At 56.5% G+C, this 21,484-nt stretch overlaps 1 protein-coding gene across 2 annotated transcripts in view; it reads right to left on the reverse strand.

Moving 5' to 3' along the window:
* Positions 1-16,561, reverse strand: part of CCDC33 (coiled-coil domain containing 33) — an 84,931-nt gene extending 68,370 nt beyond the window's left edge. For both annotated transcript variants that reach the window (XM_059180411.1, XM_059180410.1), the window contains exons 1-2: positions 16,394-16,561; positions 11,260-11,423 (exon numbers count right to left, since the gene is read on the reverse strand). In XM_059180411.1, coding sequence (XP_059036394.1) covers positions 11,260-11,423; positions 16,394-16,414 — 185 coding nt within the window. In that variant the 5' untranslated portion in view covers positions 16,415-16,561. The remainder of the gene's footprint in view (positions 1-11,259; positions 11,424-16,393) is intronic.
* Positions 16,562-21,484: the final 4,923 nt, after the last annotated feature.

The following is a 21,484-nucleotide window of genomic DNA, read 5'->3' on the forward strand; positions in this document are numbered from 1 at the left end:
GTAAAGAGCTCCCTCCTAGGCAGACACACTCTGGTCATCCCAGGCCCAGGGGACACCGGGCCTCTCTCCTCAGATGCGCTGATGGCCTGGGTGACCACACTGTCTTGCTTACCACCGCTGAGGCCTTCCTGTGGACTCAGGCACCAGAGGCCAGGAGTGGGGATGGGAGCAAGGAGAGACGCCTTGCCTGTCTGACTTCCTGTCCCCTGCCTGGCCAGGGCTCCCCAGCAGGCGCCTGTGTGCAGACTCCCCATCCTGACTCTTCTCTAGGCTCTGTCCGGTGGGAGGAAGTCTCTGGGCTGGGCAGCTGTGTGGTGCCTGCCTGGCTGGCTTCTCCTTTGACCTTCATTTCCCTAAGCTGCTGGCCCAGATTCCTGAGGCTCAGCACAGCTTCCCGGGCTCTGAACCTTTTCAATAGAGCACATGCCAGCTACCGCCTTCAGCAGCACCCACTGTGCACAGGGCCCTGGGCTGGACGCGAGGAGCTGGGCATGGGACAGGGCAGGGGGCGGTGAAGGGTGGTTCAGGGCCCAGTTGTCCATGGTGAGGTGGGAGCTTGGGCCCTCTGTCACCCAGTGCATCCCACAGGTGTCTGAGTTCCATGTCCCTCAGTTCCCAAGCTATCAACCAGTTCAGCGAGAGAGTTAATCTTTCTTCTGTTGAGGATGTTATTATGTTGGGGCTGTAAATGGTGCAGCTACATTAACTGCAGCAATCATGGCTGAGAAATCATCCCAGAGCCCGGAGCAGGGGAGCCACAGCACGTACTAGGGAGGGGGAGGTGCTGCCGCTGGTTCTCCAGGCAGAAGCACAGATGGTGTCCTCACCAGCCTCAGAACCGCCCCCGGAGGCCCCCAAAGGGAGTGTGGGGCAGGCGAGTTGGCCCAGAAGCTCTGAGCCGATGTGCCCCACGTGGTAGCTAAACCAGCCCGTGGTTTTCCCAGTCCATCCTACTCTCCTCCAGGAAGGCTTCTGGCTCCCCCCACTCCCCAGGTCCTTCCTCATGGCTCCCTCTGTCCTCTGGACCTAAGTGACATACCAGCCTGGATCTTTGCTCCCCACTTGTCTATAGGACTCCCCTGAACAAGCATTCTTGTGAGACTCCGGTCTCACAACTGGAGACACCTTGGTGAGGGGGTGTGGTCTCTGGCCGTTGTGACAAGGGTGTGGAGTCCTGGAGAGAGTACCGGCTTCAGAGTCACACACAACTGTCTGAGGCCGCAGCTACCTGGTGACCAGGCCACCTACCCTCTCTGAGCCTCAGTGTCATGCTCTGTAGGTAGGCCTCCCTCTCAGGGCTGTTGTTAAGGACTGGGAATAAACCATGTTAAGCTGCCAGCACACAGGAGGCCTCAGTCCATGTTATGCCCTTCTGGGGAAAATAAGCTGGGTGTTTCTCAAAGTTTGCTGACCCAGGGCAGCCTGGCAGGGCCCGGGTGAGCGCTGAAGGAGGGCTGAGATGCAGAGGGGCGGGCCTCCCAGACACATTGCCTCCCCACCCCTGCAAAAGGGGCCCCCTCTGGCTGAGGGGTATATGGGAGGCTGCCAGGCTGGAGAGAAGAAGCCATTGAGGCTGGAAGGTAATTGGAGCTCCCTCCCTTCCGACATGGTGACCTCTGCTCATTCAGGGCTGCAATGGGAGCCCCTTCCTCCTGCCACCCTTGGTCTCGCACTCTGCATCAGGACGAAGTCAGTCCTCTATGCCGCAAACACCCAACCTGATCCTGCGGGGGCATGTGAGCCTGTGTGTCCCTGGGGACTTGCCAGCACCCAGAAAGGACAGACACAGGGGTGAGCAGGGGACCTGAGTCACACGCAGTGCAGTGTCAAGACCACAGGTTGGCACCCAGGACCTGTACTTGCCAGCCTGTCCTCCACCCTCCTGAGAGGTCTTCAGCCCCTTGTCCCCTCCCCTTCTCACAAGCTCCTGGTAGGAGGGACTCCAGGTGGAATGAGATGGGGACAGGCGATGGACAAGGCCAAGGGAGCCTGCTGGTGCTGACTCTGTTCAGGCCTAGAAGGGGTTAAGCAAGCATCAAATATCTCTGTCCTCCCTTTCCTCCCTTCCCTCTGCGTGCACCAGAGAGGTCTGTCAGTGCTAGGTGAGTGGAAGCTAAATAACTCAGGAGGGGTGAGACCCCTGGGGAAGGAGGGAGGCTTTTAGCAGGTGGAGGGAGGCTGTCAGGGTAATGGCTTTTCCTGGCACAGCTGGCTCCTTCAGGCCTTGATGCTATTCTAGAAACTGGAAATCTAGATGGGTGAAGGGGGCCAGCTCACTCCTTGCTCCTAGTCCCCACTCTGCCCTCCCAGCTGGGCACGTGGGTGGCTGGGTTCTAGGACCTCCAGCCCCCGATGGGGTGAGGTCTCCCAGGGCAGTTTCGGAGTCCATGGGGCATCTTAGGGACCTGCCCCCACAAAGCTCAGCTGTAACAGCAGGGTCCTCTCTCCTACCCCCGCCCCCCACCCTGCCCCAGAGGAGCTGCAGGGTGCTGCCTGCTTTCCTGAGGTTCAGACTTAATCCAGCCATGGGGGGAGCAGTCATACCAGGATGGAGCTGGGGTTGGGTTCAGAGGCACCGTGTAGCCATCCTGGGTCCCAAGCTGCCAGGAAAAGGAAACCCCTCTCTGCCAGGCCCACCCCGCAGCACACCAGAGGGGTATGGTGGATGTTTGGCAAAGCAACCAGGAGGCTCCGGGGCTCCCACTCAAGCAGGGGCTGGGGGTGAGGCCTAGGCACATCTGTGAGTGGGAAGGAAGAAGATGGATTTTGCTCTCCTTCTCTGTGGCTGTAACACAGGGAAGGGCATGGGCTCCTGGGGCCTCAGCTGTCGGGAAGGTGAGCAGGTGGTGAAGCGAGGGGCAGGGCCAGGGAGGGTGAGGGCAAGCTCCTGAGCCGCTCTCCCAGCCACCACCCAGCCTCTGAAATGCCCTCTAGAGCACACACATCTAGGAGTGGGATCCATGTTGCCACGGTCCCTGCCTCTCCTCTGCTTCCCCTCCCCCAGCACAAGCATGTGTGCTCACGTATGCACACATGTGTAGAGACACCCAGCCTTCCCTGGGGAGGTCTGTGGTCCTCTCTGACCTCGTTCCTTCTCTAGCCCGCTTCTCTCCACACCTATGTGCATTGTCCTCTGAGGCCAGACAGGAAGGAGGGCAAAACCCTGCCCTCATACCTCTGGCCTTGGCCAAGCTTCCTGGGGATTGCTGGGCCAGAAGTTATAGCCAGGGATCCACAAAAGAGGAGCTAAGATCCTAGGCAGGGAGGCTGGGTCTGAAGCTGCCCTCTCTCGTCCTCCCCCTTTACCGGACCACAGCCCAACAACATCCGGGGCCCCCACTCTGAGGGCGCCCCTCCCCCCACCCCTAGGGCAGCTGATTCCTGTGGGTTCTGAGCTCTTGGGAGGCTGCCACTTCAGGCATGAGAAAGGCTGTTTTTCTTAGCAAAGCCATGGCTCTCATCCTGCGTTTCATTTATTAATTGGACTCTAATGAACCATCACTAATTGCTGATGGTGCCACACCACTACAGGTGGGCCTTGATGGAAGGAGTAACCGAACCTGGAGCGCTGGAGGCCAGCCAACTCCCCATCCACGTGGGCATGGCTGCCCCAACTGCACCTCCTGCAGGGAGGGGGGACTGCCCCCACCCCAATCTGAAACTCAGAAACAAGGCATTCCTAGGAACTCTGAGATGAGCACTCCGGCAGAGGGAAATTTTTTCCTACAAAGCCGGGACGCTGCCCCCCACCTCCCTACCCATAGTTCATGTGAAATAATCCCCCTGCTCTCAGGGGAGCCCCTTGAGGTGAACATGTACCCCTACCCCCGCTCAGGGAGGCAGCAGCGCAGGTAGACTCCTTCCACACGACCCAGGGGATGATCTCAGCCCACAGAATTTTGTGATGAGTGAGAAGCCAGACTCAAGCCCCGTTCTGCTGGGTATTGTCATACCCTCGGTCTTCTCCTAGAAAGGATTTCCTTGTTTTCCAGAGAAGCCTTTTTTTCTCAGCGGAGAAGGGAGGTGGTGCATGGTCAAATTCGATCTGCCAGTCTTCGGAGCGTCCCGCTGTGGTCCATGCTGTGGCTTAGCTTGCTGAAAGGCTCCGAGAACCATCTTCTTAGGCAAAGGGGAAAGGGTCCAGCTGTCAGGCCCTACCCTCACCCTAAGAGTTGGAATGACAGGTAGTCCCTTGGTTGAGTACAGGCCTGGGGGAAACAGCCCTGCCTGGGAGGCCCTTCTCTCCATGACTTGAGATCCTTCGTGATGGGTCTCTCGGAACACCTTCCTCTTCCCAGTGTCACCATTCTCGTGGATGCAGTCTTCAAGCAGGAGAAATGTGGGCAGACATACAGGCGAATTTCCCCGCCTCAGGAAAATGACCCGACTCACCCTGATTCTTGTTTCTTTCTGATGTAGACCCCTGCCTCCTGCCCTCTTCCTAAGACCAGCCTTCCCCAAGGGGTCCTGATGCCCAAGTGCTGGGGTCTGGAGCCTGCTTAGCTGTCTTCTGCCCAGGAGATGTGGGCAAAGGATGAGTGAGTATTATCTGTTTAGCGACCCCTGACGCACACACACTGGACTGTGATGATGAGTGCTTAGGAGCAGGGGCTTGTTACTGTGGAGCTGTTTCCGGTTCCCCTCCGGGAACAGTGGGACCCAGCTAATGTTTGTTGAATGAAGGAAGGGGTGGCAGAAAACTGGAGACTCACACAGAGGCGGAGGCAGCTCCTCCTCTCCGGCTCTGCGAGGCCAGCCCCCTGCCCAAACTGTTGAGACCCTGTTCTATACCCAGGTAGCTCTTCAGCATGGCCCCACGAGCAGCTCTGGGCTGGGAGGAGGGTTCAGATCTCAAGTTCTAGCCCAAGAGTATGTCCTCAAAGGGAAGGAAGCACAGCCCAGCTGCAGAGACTGGGCTCCCCCAAGGCCCTGGGGGTCCGGGGCCAGATCCAGGGACTGGTTGCCCTGCTTACACTGACCATGATAAGGGCCCCCAATCGCAGTCGCAGGCTGGCCGCAGGCCCTGTTTCTCCAACACCCCCGGAGTACTCTAGCCTGTTCCCGGCCCTTCCCACAGACCCCAGAGTGATGCGAAAGGGAGATGTGGGACAACAGGGGCCAGCAGCAGATCTGTCCCCACCTGCCCTCCCCAGGGATAAAACCCCAGAGCCTCCTGAGCATCACAATGAAGGCCAGAGAGAATGGTTTAGTGCTCAGGCTCACATGCCTGAGTTTGAATCCCAGCCATACTGCCTACTGACTCTGTGGGCTCATCCTTTAAACATCTCTGAGCTCAGCTCCTCCCTGTAATGGTGTTCCTCACCTCACAGATTCTGGAGGGACGGTGAGCCTGGGGTGGGGGTGGGGCGCTTTCCTAAAGGAGCCCTATGCCCCCATGTGTCTCCCACACCCAGCTGCTTTCAGCATCTGTGGAGCTGGCTCCTCGGGCCTGAAGGAACCAACTTTGTCACCTCTGGCACGCCTCCCTCTGACAGAAGATCAGCGTGTGTCAGGGAGGGGAGGTGACAGAAAGGGGAATAGCATAAGGGCAGGAGGAGCCGAATCAGAACCCTAGCCCCAGCCCCCCGCCCTGTGGCCTGCCACCCTCTTGGATGGATGCTGGACCCTGTAGCACCTGACCTGGGAGCCTGTGTGGGAGGCGAGGGGGACAGAAGCCAGACTGAGCCCAGAGGGAGGACCCAACCTCCTGGCCACTTGTGATGTCTGGGGCAGAAGAAGGGGTCCCGTCAGCAGCTGTGTCCATGCTCAGAAATAAGCAGATGAGACAGCTTGTGCATAAAGCGGTGAGGATACCAGGAGGTATCCACCGGTCTGCCTCAGTGCTTGAAATCTTCCCATTAAAACTCACTTCTCTTGGTAAGCCCTGCCCCCTTGGGCTGCTCTCCAGGATCCCAGGGCCTCTGGGGAAGAGCTCAGGGTTTGGGGGTCGGTAGAAGTGATTCAGGTGTGCAGGGGCCCTGCATGGTGGTGAGAAGGGAACATCTGGAAGGATCCTTGTGGCTGAAGTCTGGCTGGGGGTTTCTCAGGAAACCCCCATTTTAACCACGGACACTAGCTGTGTTTACAGCTCTGGGATACAGGGACATTCTCACCGAACAAAAATTCTGAGACCCTGAGCCTCCAGGGGTTGACATCATTTAGAGCAGGTGTGGACAGGACAGACCACACCATAGGCCGGGGTTCCTGGAGGGGAGATCAGATTCTCAGGCCTCTCCTGGGCCTTCTCCCCAGGCTGTGTTTTTTTCCCCCAAGCATCCTGCTGGGAGGGAATAACATTGGTCTCCAACCACGTGAGCTCTCGGTGGCCCAATGGAGGCAATTTCCTTCAGCTGCTCCACTCTCACTGGCCAGCCTCATGACCTCAGACAAGTCCCTGTACACCCCTGGGTCTTGGCCTCTTTGGCCATCACATGGGCTTGAGCAACCTGCCTGCTAGGGTGACTGTATGGAGGCAGAGTAAGGAGAACTGAGCTCTGTGAGAGCTCGGCTTGGGCTGGCGTCAGCAAATGAGGGCTGCATTATTCCTGGGACTGTCCCGTGATCCCTGGCACTGTGTATTAGTGCTGTGTTTGCTGAGCTCCACCCTCTGGCTGCTGAGACAAGCTCCCAGGGCATTTGTGAGTCATGCCAGGCCTCTGCTCACTCGGCCCAAATCCCTGCCCTCTGGAGCCTTTGGTCAAGGCCCACAGCCAGACCAGGGGAGATGTGGGCAATCCAGATCCTAGGGCGAGGGGGTGGGGTGGTGTCTTCAGACGGACCCCTGGATCTTCTCGGAAGTCTGGGTTCAGACCCCAATGCCAACGGTCCCCTTCTAAAAGGGGCGACCAACAGCATGAAGATCAAGTCAGGGAGTGAGGTTGAAAAAGCTTTTAGATTTTGGAATCCTGGATCCTGGCTTGGGGACTCTCTAGCTCTGTGATGTTGGATAGGTCACAGAAACTCACTGAGCCCTTAGTCACCTCCCCTGTAAAATGGAGACCATATTTTACCTAGCTCAAAGGGCTAAGATGAAATTATGAAACACACACACATATACACACGCAGGCACTCCTAGCATACTTGCCAGGTACATGATAGGCACTCAGTAAACGTGTCCTTCTTTAACCTTCTCGGACCAAGACCTTATGCAATGGCCCTACTTTTCAATACTTTTCTTCATTCAATTAGTTGTCAGGGGCAGAGCTCAGTGTGGGACCAGAGTAGGGGCTCAGTGCGTGATTAGGGCTCAGTCAGACCAGAGTCAGGGCTCACTGTGTGATCGAGGTCAGTCTCAATCAGGGGCCAGGGACAGGCTGATGCAAGAAAACCAAAGATCCTCTTGAGTGTGGCTGATCTGTGCTCTGCCCTGCCTACTGCGGTGGGCCAAGCCTCCCCCAGGCACATGAGGAAGCAGTACTTCCCCTCCTGGTCCTGGCTCAGGCCCTGTTCCTTAGCTCTGAGCAGCAGGCAGTCAGAGAAGCGGCTGCCAACGAGCAGTCCAGTCACCAATCCTTTGGCCAAGGGTCAGAACCCCACAGACTGTCTCCTGGCTGGCCCTGTCCCCACACCCAGCCTGCTGGGGCACCCCCTGTCTGTCAGGGCCACTGCCTTCCTGGTCCCTGCTGTGCTCTGATTGGCAGGCCTCTCTGTGCCAGGCTGGGAGGCAGGTGCTGGGCACTGCTCAGGCCCAGATTGGCCAGGGGTGACCTGGACCTGGGCGCTGGCCCAGGAGACCTGGGTGTGGAGTCTGTCTTGCATGTACAGCTGGGGCTCTTGTTGTCTCTAAGGCACTGAAACTGATTCCCAGGCCAGAGCACAAACCAGCCTGGCAAGCCGGAGGCAGCACGGAGACCAGAACCAACATGCTGGCCATGGGAAGACAGAGACTCAGAGAAAGGCAGGGACTGGCCCAAGGTCACACAGGCAATCAGGGGTGGGCCGGATTCTGGGTTATCCTGACCCCATCCTGGCTTCTCTCCAGCACCCCATGGTTTTCTTCTGATTGATCTCACACGCCCACTGTGGTGTTGAAGATAATGCTCACTCCGTGTCATGGTTTACACCTGTCAGCGTCGCCCCGACCCCCCACTCTGCCATCTCCATGGCCCTTCCAGGAGGGTTCCCAGGTGAGGTACTGGAACACTGAGAGGAGAAGTAACTTTCCCAAAGTAACAGAGCAAGCTAGAAACGGGGCCAGATTCATTCAACAATTTTTTGCTGACGGCTTCCTGTGCCCCAGGTAATTTATTAAATAGTGGGGGTATCATGGGGGGCAAAACAGACCTGGTGGTCACTTGTGGAACTAGATGGGCACCATGGGGGTGGACACTAAGAAAGAATATGCCAGAGATCCCATAAAAGCACATCGAACATGTGGATCTGCCTCTGCGGCCTGAAGAAGCAGGCAGTCCCAGGGAAACACGGAATGCGGGGAAACTCTGGCTTGGTCTGGGAGAACAGGGAGGGCTTCCTGGAGGAAGTGACTGAGCTGGGATCCAAAGAGGGGAGGGGAAAGGAGAATGTTCTGGGGGAGGGAGTGAAAGGCCTAGGGTGGGAAGGAACAGGGTTTGCTCAGAGAACAGAGACACACCTGTTATGGCTGAAGCCCAGAAAGGGAGGGGCGGGCAAGGACCCAACCATGCTGGGCCTGGAATCCTCTTTACCCTGGGAGCAGTGAGAACACTTGGAGTTTGAAGAGGGGGGCAAGATTGGATGTGCTAAGAAGAAAACAGTGCAGTAGCCTAAAGTCAGGGAACTGGCAGAGAGGAGCCGCCAGATTTCAGAGATAGGAAATACACTGACTAGACAGAGATGGAGTGGAGGGGGCTGGGTGGGGGTGGGGGGGAGAATGTGATCACCCACACCAGGAGGAGGATGAGATCCCACAGAGCATACAGAGGAAGAGGAGTGACCTAGGCTTGAAACCAGGGAGAGGCCAGCATCACTAAAGATGAGACGCCCAGTGGACATAGGGTGAGACATGGTCGTCGCCTTAGAGAAAAAGGTTTTAGTGGAATAGTGGGGTCAGAGCGGAAGCAGGGCAAAGGCCCTGCTTGAAAGAGATAGAACCACAAGATGAGCCACAAGGACTTCTTGGTCTGGGACAGTCACAACTAGAGGTGCACCCTATTACTAGCTGGGCTTGAGGCTGGAGCCTGCGCAGGAGGGAAGTGACTTGGTCCCCAGCTGGGGAGTCCCCATTGTTAGACCCTAACTCTCTTCAGATCCCCCACTCATGGGCTGAATGAGTAAATGGCTCTGGGGTCCTCTCAGGCCGAGGCTTTCACTCCTACCCCACCCACTGCCCCTGGAGGTCTGCCTGCTGGGGTGCAGCAGGCCCAAGGGGAAGGGACCGAGGTTGGGACAGGAACCCCTGCAGGTGAGACCCCCGGGGAGGGCAGAGAAGGGGAAGCTCAGGCGGGACACCAAGTGAGGGAACCAGAAATACACACAAGAGAAAGATGAGAAAAAGGGTTTTGAAAGAAGATGAAAGATTAATAATATTAATCTATATTAGATACACCTCATGCACTGCAATATTCATCATGATAAAAAGCATGGGTGGGACCGGTTTATGGAGCCTGTGGTCTGCTTTGTTATGGGGCTTGTGGAATCAGACATCCAGGGGACAGTCAGATTCTCCCCCGGCTTCTCGGGGGTCTGGGTCCTCCCTCTGGGGTTCCTGCCTGGGGCCTGGGCTCCCCGTGAAAGCCCCTTTCAAGGTCCCTGACAGCTGGGCCTGCATTCTCAGAAGCCCTCCCTTCTGCTGTCATTTGCATCTCATTAGCACCCCCGGGGCTGGTGGCAGCTCAGCCTCCTGGAGCCCAGGAACGCGCTCATGCTAGGGCTGTGGGCTGGGTTGGGCTCTGCAAACTGCCCCCTCCCCCAGGGGAGAGATGGGTGCAGCCATGCGCTCTCCCCCGCCGCCCCCACACCCCTCGCCTAGGCTCGGGCCGGCTCGGCTCCCGCCGCGTGTTCCCATGGCAACCGGGTGCCGGCGCAGGTCGCGGAGCCTGCCCGCCGAGCCCCACGGCGCCCCGCTCCCCGCCCTGCCGCCCCGGCTGGCTTGGTGATAGGCAGGGCCTCAATCTCCCGAGATGATCGGCGATAATTGGTTTATGGAAATAGCTGAGGGGAGAAGGCGAGCTCCCTGCCAAGCCCACTCTCTGCCACCTGTCCCTCCTCACCACGGAAATGGAGCTGGGGGAGGGGAGGGCTGAGGAGCTGGCTGGGTGGAAATGGGGATTTTGAGACAAGCAAGTGGTCCACCTGTTGGTTTCAGCACACCACCTAACCTTTCAACCATGTGGGGGTGCCGGGGCTGTCGGCTAGTGACCGGCTCTTTGTCTCCGTGTCTCAGCCCCGCACCTTATGCCTCTTAAGTCACCAGAGCTCAACTCTGGTGTCTGCCTGGAGGAGGAAGAGCCTTCAAGAATTTGAAGGTGGGATTTTCAGCAGGTGTTGGGGGAGGGGCAGGCACTCTCCCCAGAGGAAATGTGGGCGAGTGACTGCTGGAATTCATAGAGGAGGGGAGGTGTAGAGTAGCTTGGGGGGTGGTGCTGGTGGCTCCCAGTTTACAGAAGGGCTCAGGGATGGTGAGCTTGTGGGAGGGTTTACCGCACAGTGCCTTGTCGTCAAGATAGAAGGCACGTCCAGCATCCCTACCGAAGGCTGGCTGGCTGGACACTGTGTTGCTACTTGATACCCTTCTGGGAGGAGTGACGTCCATAAGGTGGGCAGCAGACACGAGACACGGCAGGGCCAGCCTCACTCAAGCACCAGGCCTTGAGAAGTGTGTGCCTGCAGCTGGCTGGCGGCGGGTATGGGGTGCATTAAAGGACCAGAACTGGGGATTCCCTCGGGATAGAAATGACCCAGGAAATGGTAGGGGCCGAGGACGAGGATTATCGTGAGTGACCTACCCCAGGACACCATCACCCCGCTCAGAGTCCAGCCCTGGCCTCTATATCCGGAGGCCCTACCTCCCTAAGGTCAAACTGAGGCCAAGCCCTGCCCCGATGGCTGTGGGATCAAGGAGTGGCTCTTCCTTCCTTCCCCAGCTCTGGTGAGCGGCTTCCCTCGCAGCAGGGAAGAGGTCAGGCCTACCGTGTACATGGCCTACAGCCCCTGTGTGATTCACACTTGACTTTCCCCTCTGGGTACCACAGTCCAGCTCACAGCCATTGGCTGCTCACACCCCAACGGCTATCTGCTCCCAGCCCAACGGCAGCCCCAGCCCCTGTGCCCAGCTCTACTTACACCATGACATAAGGCCACGGCTCAGAGCCATCCTTGCAGGTGGGCAAGTTGGTGGCCCCATGGAGAGTGACCACAATGGTCTCCTTATTAGAGGGAGACAGGTGGCTGGTGACAGATTCCACACTCTGCCCTGTGTTCAGGGGCTCCTCTGGGCTCTCAGCGACCTGTGGAGAGAACCAGGGCTGAGTGGCCTCCTCTGGGGAGGTCACCTGTCCTTACTGCCTCCCTATGAACTTCAGTCCCTCACAGCTTCCCTCCAAGTGCCTTTCCCTCTGTCCTCCCCCCATCCAGTTTAAAATTACAGGGCACTCGTCTCTGGTCCCATTTCCTCCCTGCCTCTGTCCCATCCCCATGTCCACCCCAGCCCTGTGTCACTTCCTACAGAGGAAGACAGGCCCTCACCTCTCAAGTTCAGTCTCACCCCAGAGTCTTTGCTTTCTGCAGGTTTTTGCAGGTTTTTGCCTCTCATTCCTAAGTCCTGCTTGCTTTCTTCCGTCTCTGTAAACCTCAGCCCAGTCCATCTGTCCCATCTCTGTAAACCTCAGCCCAGTCCACCTGTCCCCTCAGGTCCTTCCCATGCACAGCCCTTTACACAGCTTATCCATATCCATGAAGTCATCCAATGCCTTAATGAAAAGAGATGAAGGTGGCTGTCCCAAATGCCCCCTCTGTCTTCCACCCAGAGAATCCTGCAGACCAGGAAGGTGGAGAGGCACCTGCCTGCACATGGGACCTCTAGGCTGCTGGCCCCAAGCAGACACACGGGCAGGAGCTCAACAGCTCAACAGCTTGGGGATTTAGGGCCCAAAAGACCATGCTATTGAGAGCTGCCAAGAGGAGACAGAAGCAGCCGCTCTGGGGAAGTCAGGGAACCAGCTGGGAAGGGGAGGCCTTTAAAGTGTTGGGAAGGCGTGCATGGCTGGAAAGACAGGCTGGAACCTGGAGGAAGGCTACAAAGCGGGAAGGGAGCTTCCCACAGCTCAGAGCAGGCTCATTTTGATTCTGGAGGCAGGAGGAGTCAGGGAGAGTGGCAGAACCCACAGTTTGCGAGTGAACGCCGTGGTTGGGGAGGGTGTGGGTATGTGCCTACTGGGTCTGGGGCTGGTCTTCTTCTGCACTGACCGGCTGACTCTCACTCCGAGGGCCTGGACTTGACACAGATGACCCAGATTTACCCTTGCTAGGTCTCCGCTGGCAGGAGGCTCCCCACGTCTTTGTCCCTCCTGCTCATGTGACGGGCCACAGAGGGGCCCTCCTGGCCCGATGAGGGAAGCAATGGACATCCTCAGCTTGGAGAAGGGGCCCTGAAGGGTGACTGAGAGCCCTTTTATCTAGAAAGTTCATCCTCTCAGAAGCTGAATTCCAGGGCAGGTCCTCAAAGTAGGAAGTGTCCATGGAGGCCGAGAACAATGTCCTGTGACACCGAGAGGAGGCAGAGACCAGGAGACAAGTAAGGTCCTGGTTCTGGGGGCAAGTTTTGGTGCTGGCGGCAACCCCAGCAGGCTAGATGCCCTGGCTCAGGTCTGATGTGAACTGAGGGTCAGGAGAGCTGGGTTTAAACCAGCTCTGCCCCTCACCACCATGAGACCTGAAGCCAGAGAGTCAGTTCTCCAATGGGATGCTGTGGACTTGGAGCAGCTGGTCAGGATCCTGCCTGCTCCCTGAGGGCTGGCTCAGAATCCCCACACAGTCTGCTCCCACCTTGAACCTGGGAGATCTGGGCACAGTGGCTCCTGGCTCCCGGAAGCCTCTGGGCAGAGGGAAGGACCTGAAGACTTTGCCAGCTGTCACTCTCTCAGGTCTCATGTTGGCGGCGGGATGAACATTATATGAGCCCTGTGCCCCTCCAATCTGGCAGCATGTCCTGACAGGCCCCCCTTCAAACTGAGTCTGGAATCTGACCCCTTCTCCCCATTCCCACTTGAAGCACTCAGGTGCACGACACCGGATTTCTGCACTCCTGCTGGCTTTCTCGCTTCCTTTCTGGCCTTACTTCCGCCCTGTCCCTCTCACACAGCAGCCAGAGTGAGCCTTCCCAGATTTCAGTCATACCAGGTCTCTCCTCTGCTCAGAACAGTAGCTTCCTATTGCATTCAGAGCTTCACAACGGCCTGGGCCCCTTGCCCACAGGCTCCAGCCATGCGGCCGTCTTCGGTTTCTTGCACGCCCCAGGCTGGCTCTGGCACCAAGCCTTTGCCTGGGCCATTCCTTATTCCCCTGCGTGTCCATCCCCGTGGCCTGCTCCCTCACTTCCCACAGATCTGACATTCTCAGAAAGGCCTTCTCAGTACATGCTGTGGTCCTTGCCTAACAAGATGACTAATTAGGAGGTGAGAACCCCACCTCCCAGCCCCAGAAGTGCCAGCCCTACAGAGAGACCCCCCACCCCAACTGAGGAGTACCCCCTCCCCAGGACTTAGTGGGACCTGTCACCATCTGCAGAGGTGCAGCAAGTTACCCCTCCCCCTCTCCTCTGTTCCCCTGCCAGGCCAGGATGGGAGCAGGGGAGGGAGAACAGTGCTCAGAAGGAACCCCTACTGCATGGGATAGAGGGGGAGAGGGGAGGAGGGGGAAGCAGGCACAGAGCCACTCCTCCCCTCACAGGTCAGAGTCGCTCACTTCTCGTCCCCCATAGCCCACTCCACTCTCCTGCAGGTTTATTCTCCTGGTTTAGTGGTATAGGCGCAAGACCAGCGGCCTGGGGTGTTGAGAGATGTAGCTATGAGGCGAGCTCTGCCCTAACTCCCTGTGGGTCTTCATTTTCCCGCCTGGTCAGTGGAGCTATCTGGGATGGTTGTAATCTAGTCCCGCCTGTCTCAGGCCTCAGGTTCCTGGGGGGAGGTCAGGAGAGGTGACTCATGTCTTCCCAATCACCCAATTCCCAGGAGCAGCCTAAGATGGTAGCCCTGTGCCCCTTGTTGCTTTGGGGGTTCAGGGCTTGTCCCCAGCTTCGGCAGCTGTCCCCAGGCTCTCACAGACTCCCTGGCCCCAGAGCCCACCGAGTGATTCTGCAGACCAGGCTGGTGAATTGGGCCCCCTCTCTATCCCCTACCCACCCCCCATGCCTCACCTTGTGGGACAGCCTTCTGGGAAATAAAGCTTCCTGGGGGGTTGACAAAGAAAGCTCATGCTTCAGTTCTGGGCATGAGGCCAGCTGCCAGCCTGGAGCCTCCTGGTGAGGCCTGCAGGCTTGTGCCCGCTGGGCAGACTGGGCCCAGGGCCAGGGGGAGGCCTGGAGCGGGGGCCGAGGGCCAAGCTGTCTGCCTCTCCTTTCTGCCTTCCTACGTCTGGATGGGAATCTGTAGGCTTCCCTCAGAGATGTGCCTGCTTCAGAACTAATGCCCCCAACCGCCTCTTCAGTTTCCCAGCTGTATCATAAAGGTTTTGAGTTAAAAAATGGTCCTTCATGTTCCTTCTAGTGTCAGCATTTAAACTTGCATGGGAGTCACGATGGCTATGGCGGGTCCCTTTCCTAGATGGGGAAACAGGCTTGGGGAGACCAAAGCCTTTGTATCTGGGCACTGGGCTTAGCTAGCAGGCAGAGCTGGAAGGGGGCTGCAATCCGTCTCTCCACTTTGTGCAGTCTCTGCTCTGCATCAATAGTGTTCACTGGGTGTGCCAAGCTTTCTACAGGCCACAAGGTGCATGCCCTTGGGCTCACGAGCTGGGTAGCCAATATGTGTCAGGACTAGCCACAGGAGTTGAGGTAGTTGGAGGAGAAGAGGCTTTTCCAAGGATTACACACAAGTCCCAACTCATAAAGGAAAGAATTGGTCACTTTGATTGCATTTAAATATCCATACCAACTTCTATAATAATCCCCAATATACCACAATACAAAGAAAAGATAAACAAGAGAAAACATTCACCATATATATAGAAGAATGAATATTATTAACACACAGAGAACGCTGAAACCTCCAAGTGTCACCACAGAGGCACAGAAGATTCACCAAAGGAGAAATATGGATACATACTCCCGTATATAAATACACTATGAACTATGATTCTAGGGGATTCTACTCGGTCATTAAAAATGTTCTGCAAAGTTATGAATGAAACAAAATAAATGTGTCTCCTTCTCAGGGCTTCCATGCATGCCCCGTGGATCCCCAAATCCATCTTGAGTGGGAAGGTAGGAATGAGCTTCCGGACCAGCTGGCGGCTTAGGGCCTCTAGGCCAGGCTAGGGGGGGCCTGGTCCTGAGTGTGTGACATTCCATAAAGCAGCTGAAAGGGGGAAGAGCCCGCTGTGGGCAGAGAACACCAGGAACCAAAGACACCAAAGTCAAGTATGATAAAAGTAGAAACCACAGACGGAGGCACCGGTAGCTACTTGGTCGGAGTCTAACTGCAAAGAAGCTGTTCCCAAGTTAGCAAGTGCCTGGTTGCTTGGGTCTTAGGTTGTTCTACCGTCCCTGTTGGTACTTGGCACAGTCGACAGCAGAGGTTCAGGCTTGCCAGTTAGCAGAGGGTAAGGGAAGCCTCATAGTGAACGGTCTGCAATTTTCTCAAAGATTAATTTATTTAATTTTTGGAACTATTTGCATTTCACTGCTCTGAGATTGTAATCCCCTCCTGGCAGGGTCCTAGCTATTTATTAAGCACCTATAATGTGTCGGGGCTGTGCTGAGTGCTGGGGATACAGCAGCGATCACCACGGACAAGGGTCGGGCCAGGGCTGGAGGGGCGTAGGCCAGTGGAGCTTTGGCAGTCCCAAGGGCAGTGGCCTGGGAGTCTCCTAGAAGATCTGGGAGGGGGATGGTGAGCCATCTCAGTGGGGTCTCTGAGCCTTTATGAAAACAGCAAAAACTCCTTTCCAGGCTCTGGGGAGGTGGGGGGAGGTACAATATGCAGTTCAAGCTACATTTTTCTCTGGGTCGTGGCTAACCCAGGCAGAAAGAACCAGATAGGGTAGCAAGCATGCCAAATTTCTGCTCCCACATGGCCTAAGAGTATAGCGTGTCTGGAACCTACAAGCACCCCAGAGACCACTTGGCTCTCCTTTTAGCAGCTGGGAAAACTGGGACCCAGAGAAGGGGAGCTTTTGTCATGACATAGAAACAAATAAAACAAGGGACTTTGAAGGAGAGATGAGCTCATGCAGGTGCATGACCCATGCCCCTAGGCCTCACCTTTTTCTTTTTCCGTCCCATCCTCTCGGGGGGCAGGAGTGTTTGGCCTTGTTTAACAATCTTGGGGACCAGTACCTGATATTGGTGGGCGCTTAGGCATCGGGTCTGCCCAGAAAGCTGGCCTGAGCACGTTGGAGCCTTTGGGGCTTGGCAAACAGTGTGGAGCGTCAGTGTTGTGTCTGGGGTGCCACACACCAGCGCTGGGATCTTGACAGGGGAAATGGGTGGGGAGGGGGATGGGCAGGTAGAGGCAGCCTGGAGTTTTCTCAGTAGCAAGACATTCTTCTCGTGGACTTGTCCTCAGGGCTCGGAGCCATGACCAGCTGCATAGGGGTCAACAGCTTGAACAACTGGCCCTTGGTACCCCCAAGAAGGTAAAGACAGGGGTGAGTCTCTCTGTCCAGACCTGGAAAAGCCCAGCGGGGTCACCTGGGGAACACTGTGTGACATCATAGGGGAGGGCAGAAGTCACACAGGTAGAGTCCAGGAGTCATAGGGTGAAGGCTCAGAAGCCCTACTCCCTGTCTCTGGAGCTGGGTCCTGCCTGCTCTCTGGCATACTCAGTCCTCTCTGTCCCTGCTCTAGGTACCCCGAACAGCTCATCAACCAAGATTCCCCAGCGGCTCTGTAAGCCCAGCCCCGCTGCGGCGACCTAGACACGACTCACAGGAAGTTACAATTTGGTTAATAACAACTATTTCTCTTGAAGAATCTGCAGCCATCCTGCCTCTCTGGGTGCCTGCAGTCTCACATTTGTTTATTAATAAACGCTAAGTTTGAGACAATGGTTTCCCCTTGGAGACTGGGTGGAAAGAGGGCAGAGAGAATGGGGAATAAGTAGATAGGCTATTATAATGTCTCTCGGTTAACGGGTGTTCATTATATTATCAAAAATAAATTACAAATGACTAAAGAGGACCACCAATGGTTCTGGGGTATGGACCCAATATTATGACTAATCCAATTCTGGGCTCCATAAGAAATCATTACAAAGATAGCAGTTCTTTTTAATGAGCACTTACTATGTGCCAGACATGGTTCTAAGTGCTTTTCTGCGTAGTCAGAGGGCAGAATAAGGAATGATTGGCCCTTGGCCTGGGGTGAGGTCTGCTCCAAAGAGAGGCTAGGTATGAACTGGGCCTGGAAGGGTGGTCAGGAAGCCTGGGCTAGCAAATATGAGATTTGGGGTACTGGGTGGGCTTGAGAGGTGTCAGACTCCTGTGGCCTGCCTCATTCTTCTGCCAGCTGTTTTGGACCCCATATTGAAGGTTCTTCCCATTTTCCTGGATGTGGGGACCAAGCACTGGCCTACCATGGCAGCAAGAGGCAGGAGCTTATGGCTTTGCGGAGGCCTGCTCCTTCCCCATCCACCTCTAGTCTAGAGAAAGGCAGGGAGCATGTGGCTCTCCCCAATTTAGAGACAGAAAAACTGAGGCCTCACCTATGATTGGAATTGTAAAGATCAGCTAAGGTCATCCAGATGGCTGGGGATGAAAGCGGGGAGTCCCGCTCCCAGTTTTCTCCCTCCCAGGCCTGCCGAGGGTGGTGCTCTGTCTCCTAGGCTGGTAATGTCACCAGTAGTCAGGCACACCACGTATGGGGAATGTCTTGGTGACACCCTGGGGTGCCTCCTCCTTCCTGTTAGTTTCCAAGGCTGCAGCAGCAGATTGGGGAGGGGACCAGTGCTGCCCCAGGGCCTATGTGAACCATTCGTGCTCCAGTTCAGAGGCCAGTGGGGAAATTCCGGAGCCAAGTTTAAGGAGGTGCTGTGACTCTCAGAGCTTCAAGAGGGCTCCTCAAATTCTGCCCCTTCCCTGCCTCACCGTGGCCCCTGAGGCTGCCTGGCCTGGACTCAGCTCTGGGTTCCCCTCCAGCTGCCCTAGAAGGCATCTGAGCTTTATGCCCCTGGAGCCCCAGCCTATTGGCCTTCCTGCCTAGGAAGGAAATAATGCAACTGGATACTGGTTCCAGGAGGTCTGGCTCCCGAGTGCTATGAGCCCCGTGCACTCAGCAGCCACCAGAAGGGCTTCCTACCACCTCACTCGAGGGCTGCCCAGTTCCCTGGGCCAGGGACCCCTGGGACACTCACTCCTGTGCCACAGGAACCTTCCCCCCAGAACTGCTTCCTCCTGGCCAGTGAGACAGCCATCAGCCCAGGACTGCGTGCGGCTTTGCTACTTGACCACACTGTGACCGCCCCCCCAACCTCTCTCCCTGCCTGCCCAACTCCTCCTCTTGCCTCATCGCCCTTCCCTGGTAAGGGGAGCCCTGCCTCCCCGAGCCAAGGGCAATGAGCCTGCTCCCCCAATGCCTAGGGGCCAGTGCCACGCTTTGAAGACTCAGAAAGTTTCCAGTGTGAGGAGTAATGGGTGATCTCATAGCTAATAGGTAACCATCCCTGCCTCCCCGGGAGAGAACACTTGGAGCAGCCTCGTGGCCAGGCCGGGGTGGTTAAATACAGCCATTTAGGGAGCGCACAGCTGTGGAGGGCTGGGCTGGATCTGAGGCTGGCTCTTGGGGAAGGAGGGGTCCTGCTCCCCTCAATGGCTCTACACACCCCTGACACCTCCATCCTGCTACTCTTCCCCTCCTCCACTCCTCCCCACCCCGCACCACTCTCTCTGTATTTTGTTCAGGCCAATGTATTGGGCTTTGGGCAAAGGCAAAGGATGATGGGAAACGGAGCATGATTTTGTAGCAAACAGCAGCTTATAGCTGTGTGACCTTGGTTCAACATACTAACCCTCTCTGAGCTCTGGCATCCCTCCTTATACAGTGGGGAAATTGGCGCTGCTATGAGGACTGAAAGAGGCAATGAGGGTACTGCACTGGCACTGAGTCTCAGCGGGGTGCTCCAAAAATGCTCCTCCTTTTCCTTGCTGAGCAAACTGGGACCTGGCAGCTTCTCCCCAGCACACCCGGGCCAGAGAAGCAAACACTGTCTGTGTGCACACCTCTGCCAGTGCTCTAGCCTTTCCATCCCACCTCCCCCGCTCCTCCAGTATTCCAGGCCCAGTCTTCCCACTTCTGCAGACTCACTCTGTGCCCCGCTGCCAGGCCTGTTCCCACAGCCACGCCTTTCTCCAGGCAGCCCCCACACCAGAAACGGCTCCTGCTCTCCTCCCTCATTTCAATTTGTCCTTAGGGTCCGGCTCAAGACACTTCCTCCAGGGACACCTGGGTGGCTCAGTGGGTTAAAGCCTCTGCCTTTAGCTCAGGTCATGATCCCAGGGTCCTGGGATTGAGCCCCACATCGGGCTCTCTGCTCAGTGGGGAGCCTGTTTCCTTTTTTCTCTGCCTGCTTCTCTGCCTATTTGTGATCTCCATCTGTCAAATAAAATCTTGAAAAAAAAAAAGAAAAAAAAAGACACTTCCTCCAGGAAGCCTTCCTGACTCCCTTCATCCCCTGCTCTGAACGGTCCTCTTTGCAGAGTTCGCCCTTCACAGGTCGTAAGCCTGAGGAAGTGAGGAAGCAAGGCAGCTCTCTTCCAGAGTCTCTATTCCCCAAGCGCCCGGCTTGTCCCCTCAGCCAGAGTGGTGTATACAACAGGGGCTCGCTGGTTGGCTGAAGGAGGGCTGACTTCAGGACGGCCCCTCCTTTTCTTACAGTAAACACACAGGCTGCCTCCCCTTGCCCTGGGCTCAGCTCTGCCTTGCAGAGGGCGTCTGGGCAAGTCCCTGGGCCCATCAGGGCTGCAACTCCCCACCTGCCAAGCAGAGGCTAACCCACCTTGTCGGGGCAGGTGTCTGGCACAGGGCAGGTGGTGCTGAACCTGGCCTCCTCCACAAGCACTCCAGAGTGTGCTGACCTGAGCCTCTGTGGCCCCAGCTTCACAACAGGGGACTTGGGGTGCTTGTCAGGGGTGTGCTGTCCTCCTTCTCGGCTCAGCAGGCATGTTTATTGACTGCCTTGTTGAAGGAAGCCTCTCAGCGTCGGTAACCAGAGTTCTTGTGGGGGGCCGCCCAGGGCCCATCCTCCCATCATGAATCACTTTGCTAAAGATGCAACGTGGCTTTGGGGCATTTTTCTTTGGAAAAAAATCAATAACTCGTTAACAAAGAACTAAATAAAGGGGTAAGCAATGAAGGCCACCAGCCGCTCCCTTCCTTCAGAGAGCGCAGAAGCCAGATCTGCCAAGACGGGGTGGGGGGTCCACTCAGGGTTCACTCAGGCTTGGGAAGCAGGAGGCTCACCCCTCAGCCCAGCTCTTCCAACCCACAAATCTGACTGAGTCCCACCTCTGCCTCCGTAAACACTTCAGGAGGGCCCCACTGCTCCCAGGAGAGATTCAGATTCTCCCACAAGACCCCTGAAGGCCTCCAGGTCTGCTCGTCCAGGCCTCTCCAGTCTTGTGGCAGCCGATCCCTGCCTCACACCCATGCTCCAACCATATCGTACGCCTATGGTCTCCTGAATGGGCTCTGAGCTCTCCAGCTTCCTGGTCCTCACATATGCGGTTCCATCTGCCTGGACTGTCCTCCGCCCTCTGCCAGCCTGAATAATTCATGAAGCTTCTTCAAGACACAAATGGAACAACATCCAGCGAATCTTCCCTGAAACCTGCTTCTGCTGCCATCCCCACTCAGGGGCATTGGATCCATAGCCCATAGGCCTCTCTGTGCCCAGGCTCATACCTGCTATTCTTTTCTGGGAGAGGGTCTCTCTCCTCTGAGGACAGAGATTATGCCTGGTGGTCCCTCCTCCGGGCCCAGGCTGTTTCCTGACATGAAGCTGGTGCCAGGTGTGTGCTCACTGGATGAATGAGGGATGACATTAACATCAGATGCCTTCCTCCTCCCTGTGGTCCTCAGAAGCCCCCACTTTAGCCTAGGATAATGGTGCCTGCCCCCTAGATAACCCCCTTCCTCCAGGGTCCAAGCTCTCAGTGGTTTTCTCCCCTTACTAGGGCACAAATGGTTGGTGTGTGAGCCTCATATTCAAAGCTAATAATTAACAAGCACTTGTTACGAGGCCGGCCCTCCTCCACACATTTGGCATACATTCGCTCAGTTGTCACAACTACTCATGAGGTAGGTACTACTCTAGTTCCCATTTCACAGATGAGAACACAGAGGCAGGGCATTGAGCAG

This window comes from Mustela lutreola, chromosome 7 (genome assembly GCF_030435805.1).
Source record: "Mustela lutreola isolate mMusLut2 chromosome 7, mMusLut2.pri, whole genome shotgun sequence".
NCBI classification, from domain to species: domain Eukaryota; kingdom Metazoa; phylum Chordata; class Mammalia; order Carnivora; family Mustelidae; genus Mustela; species Mustela lutreola.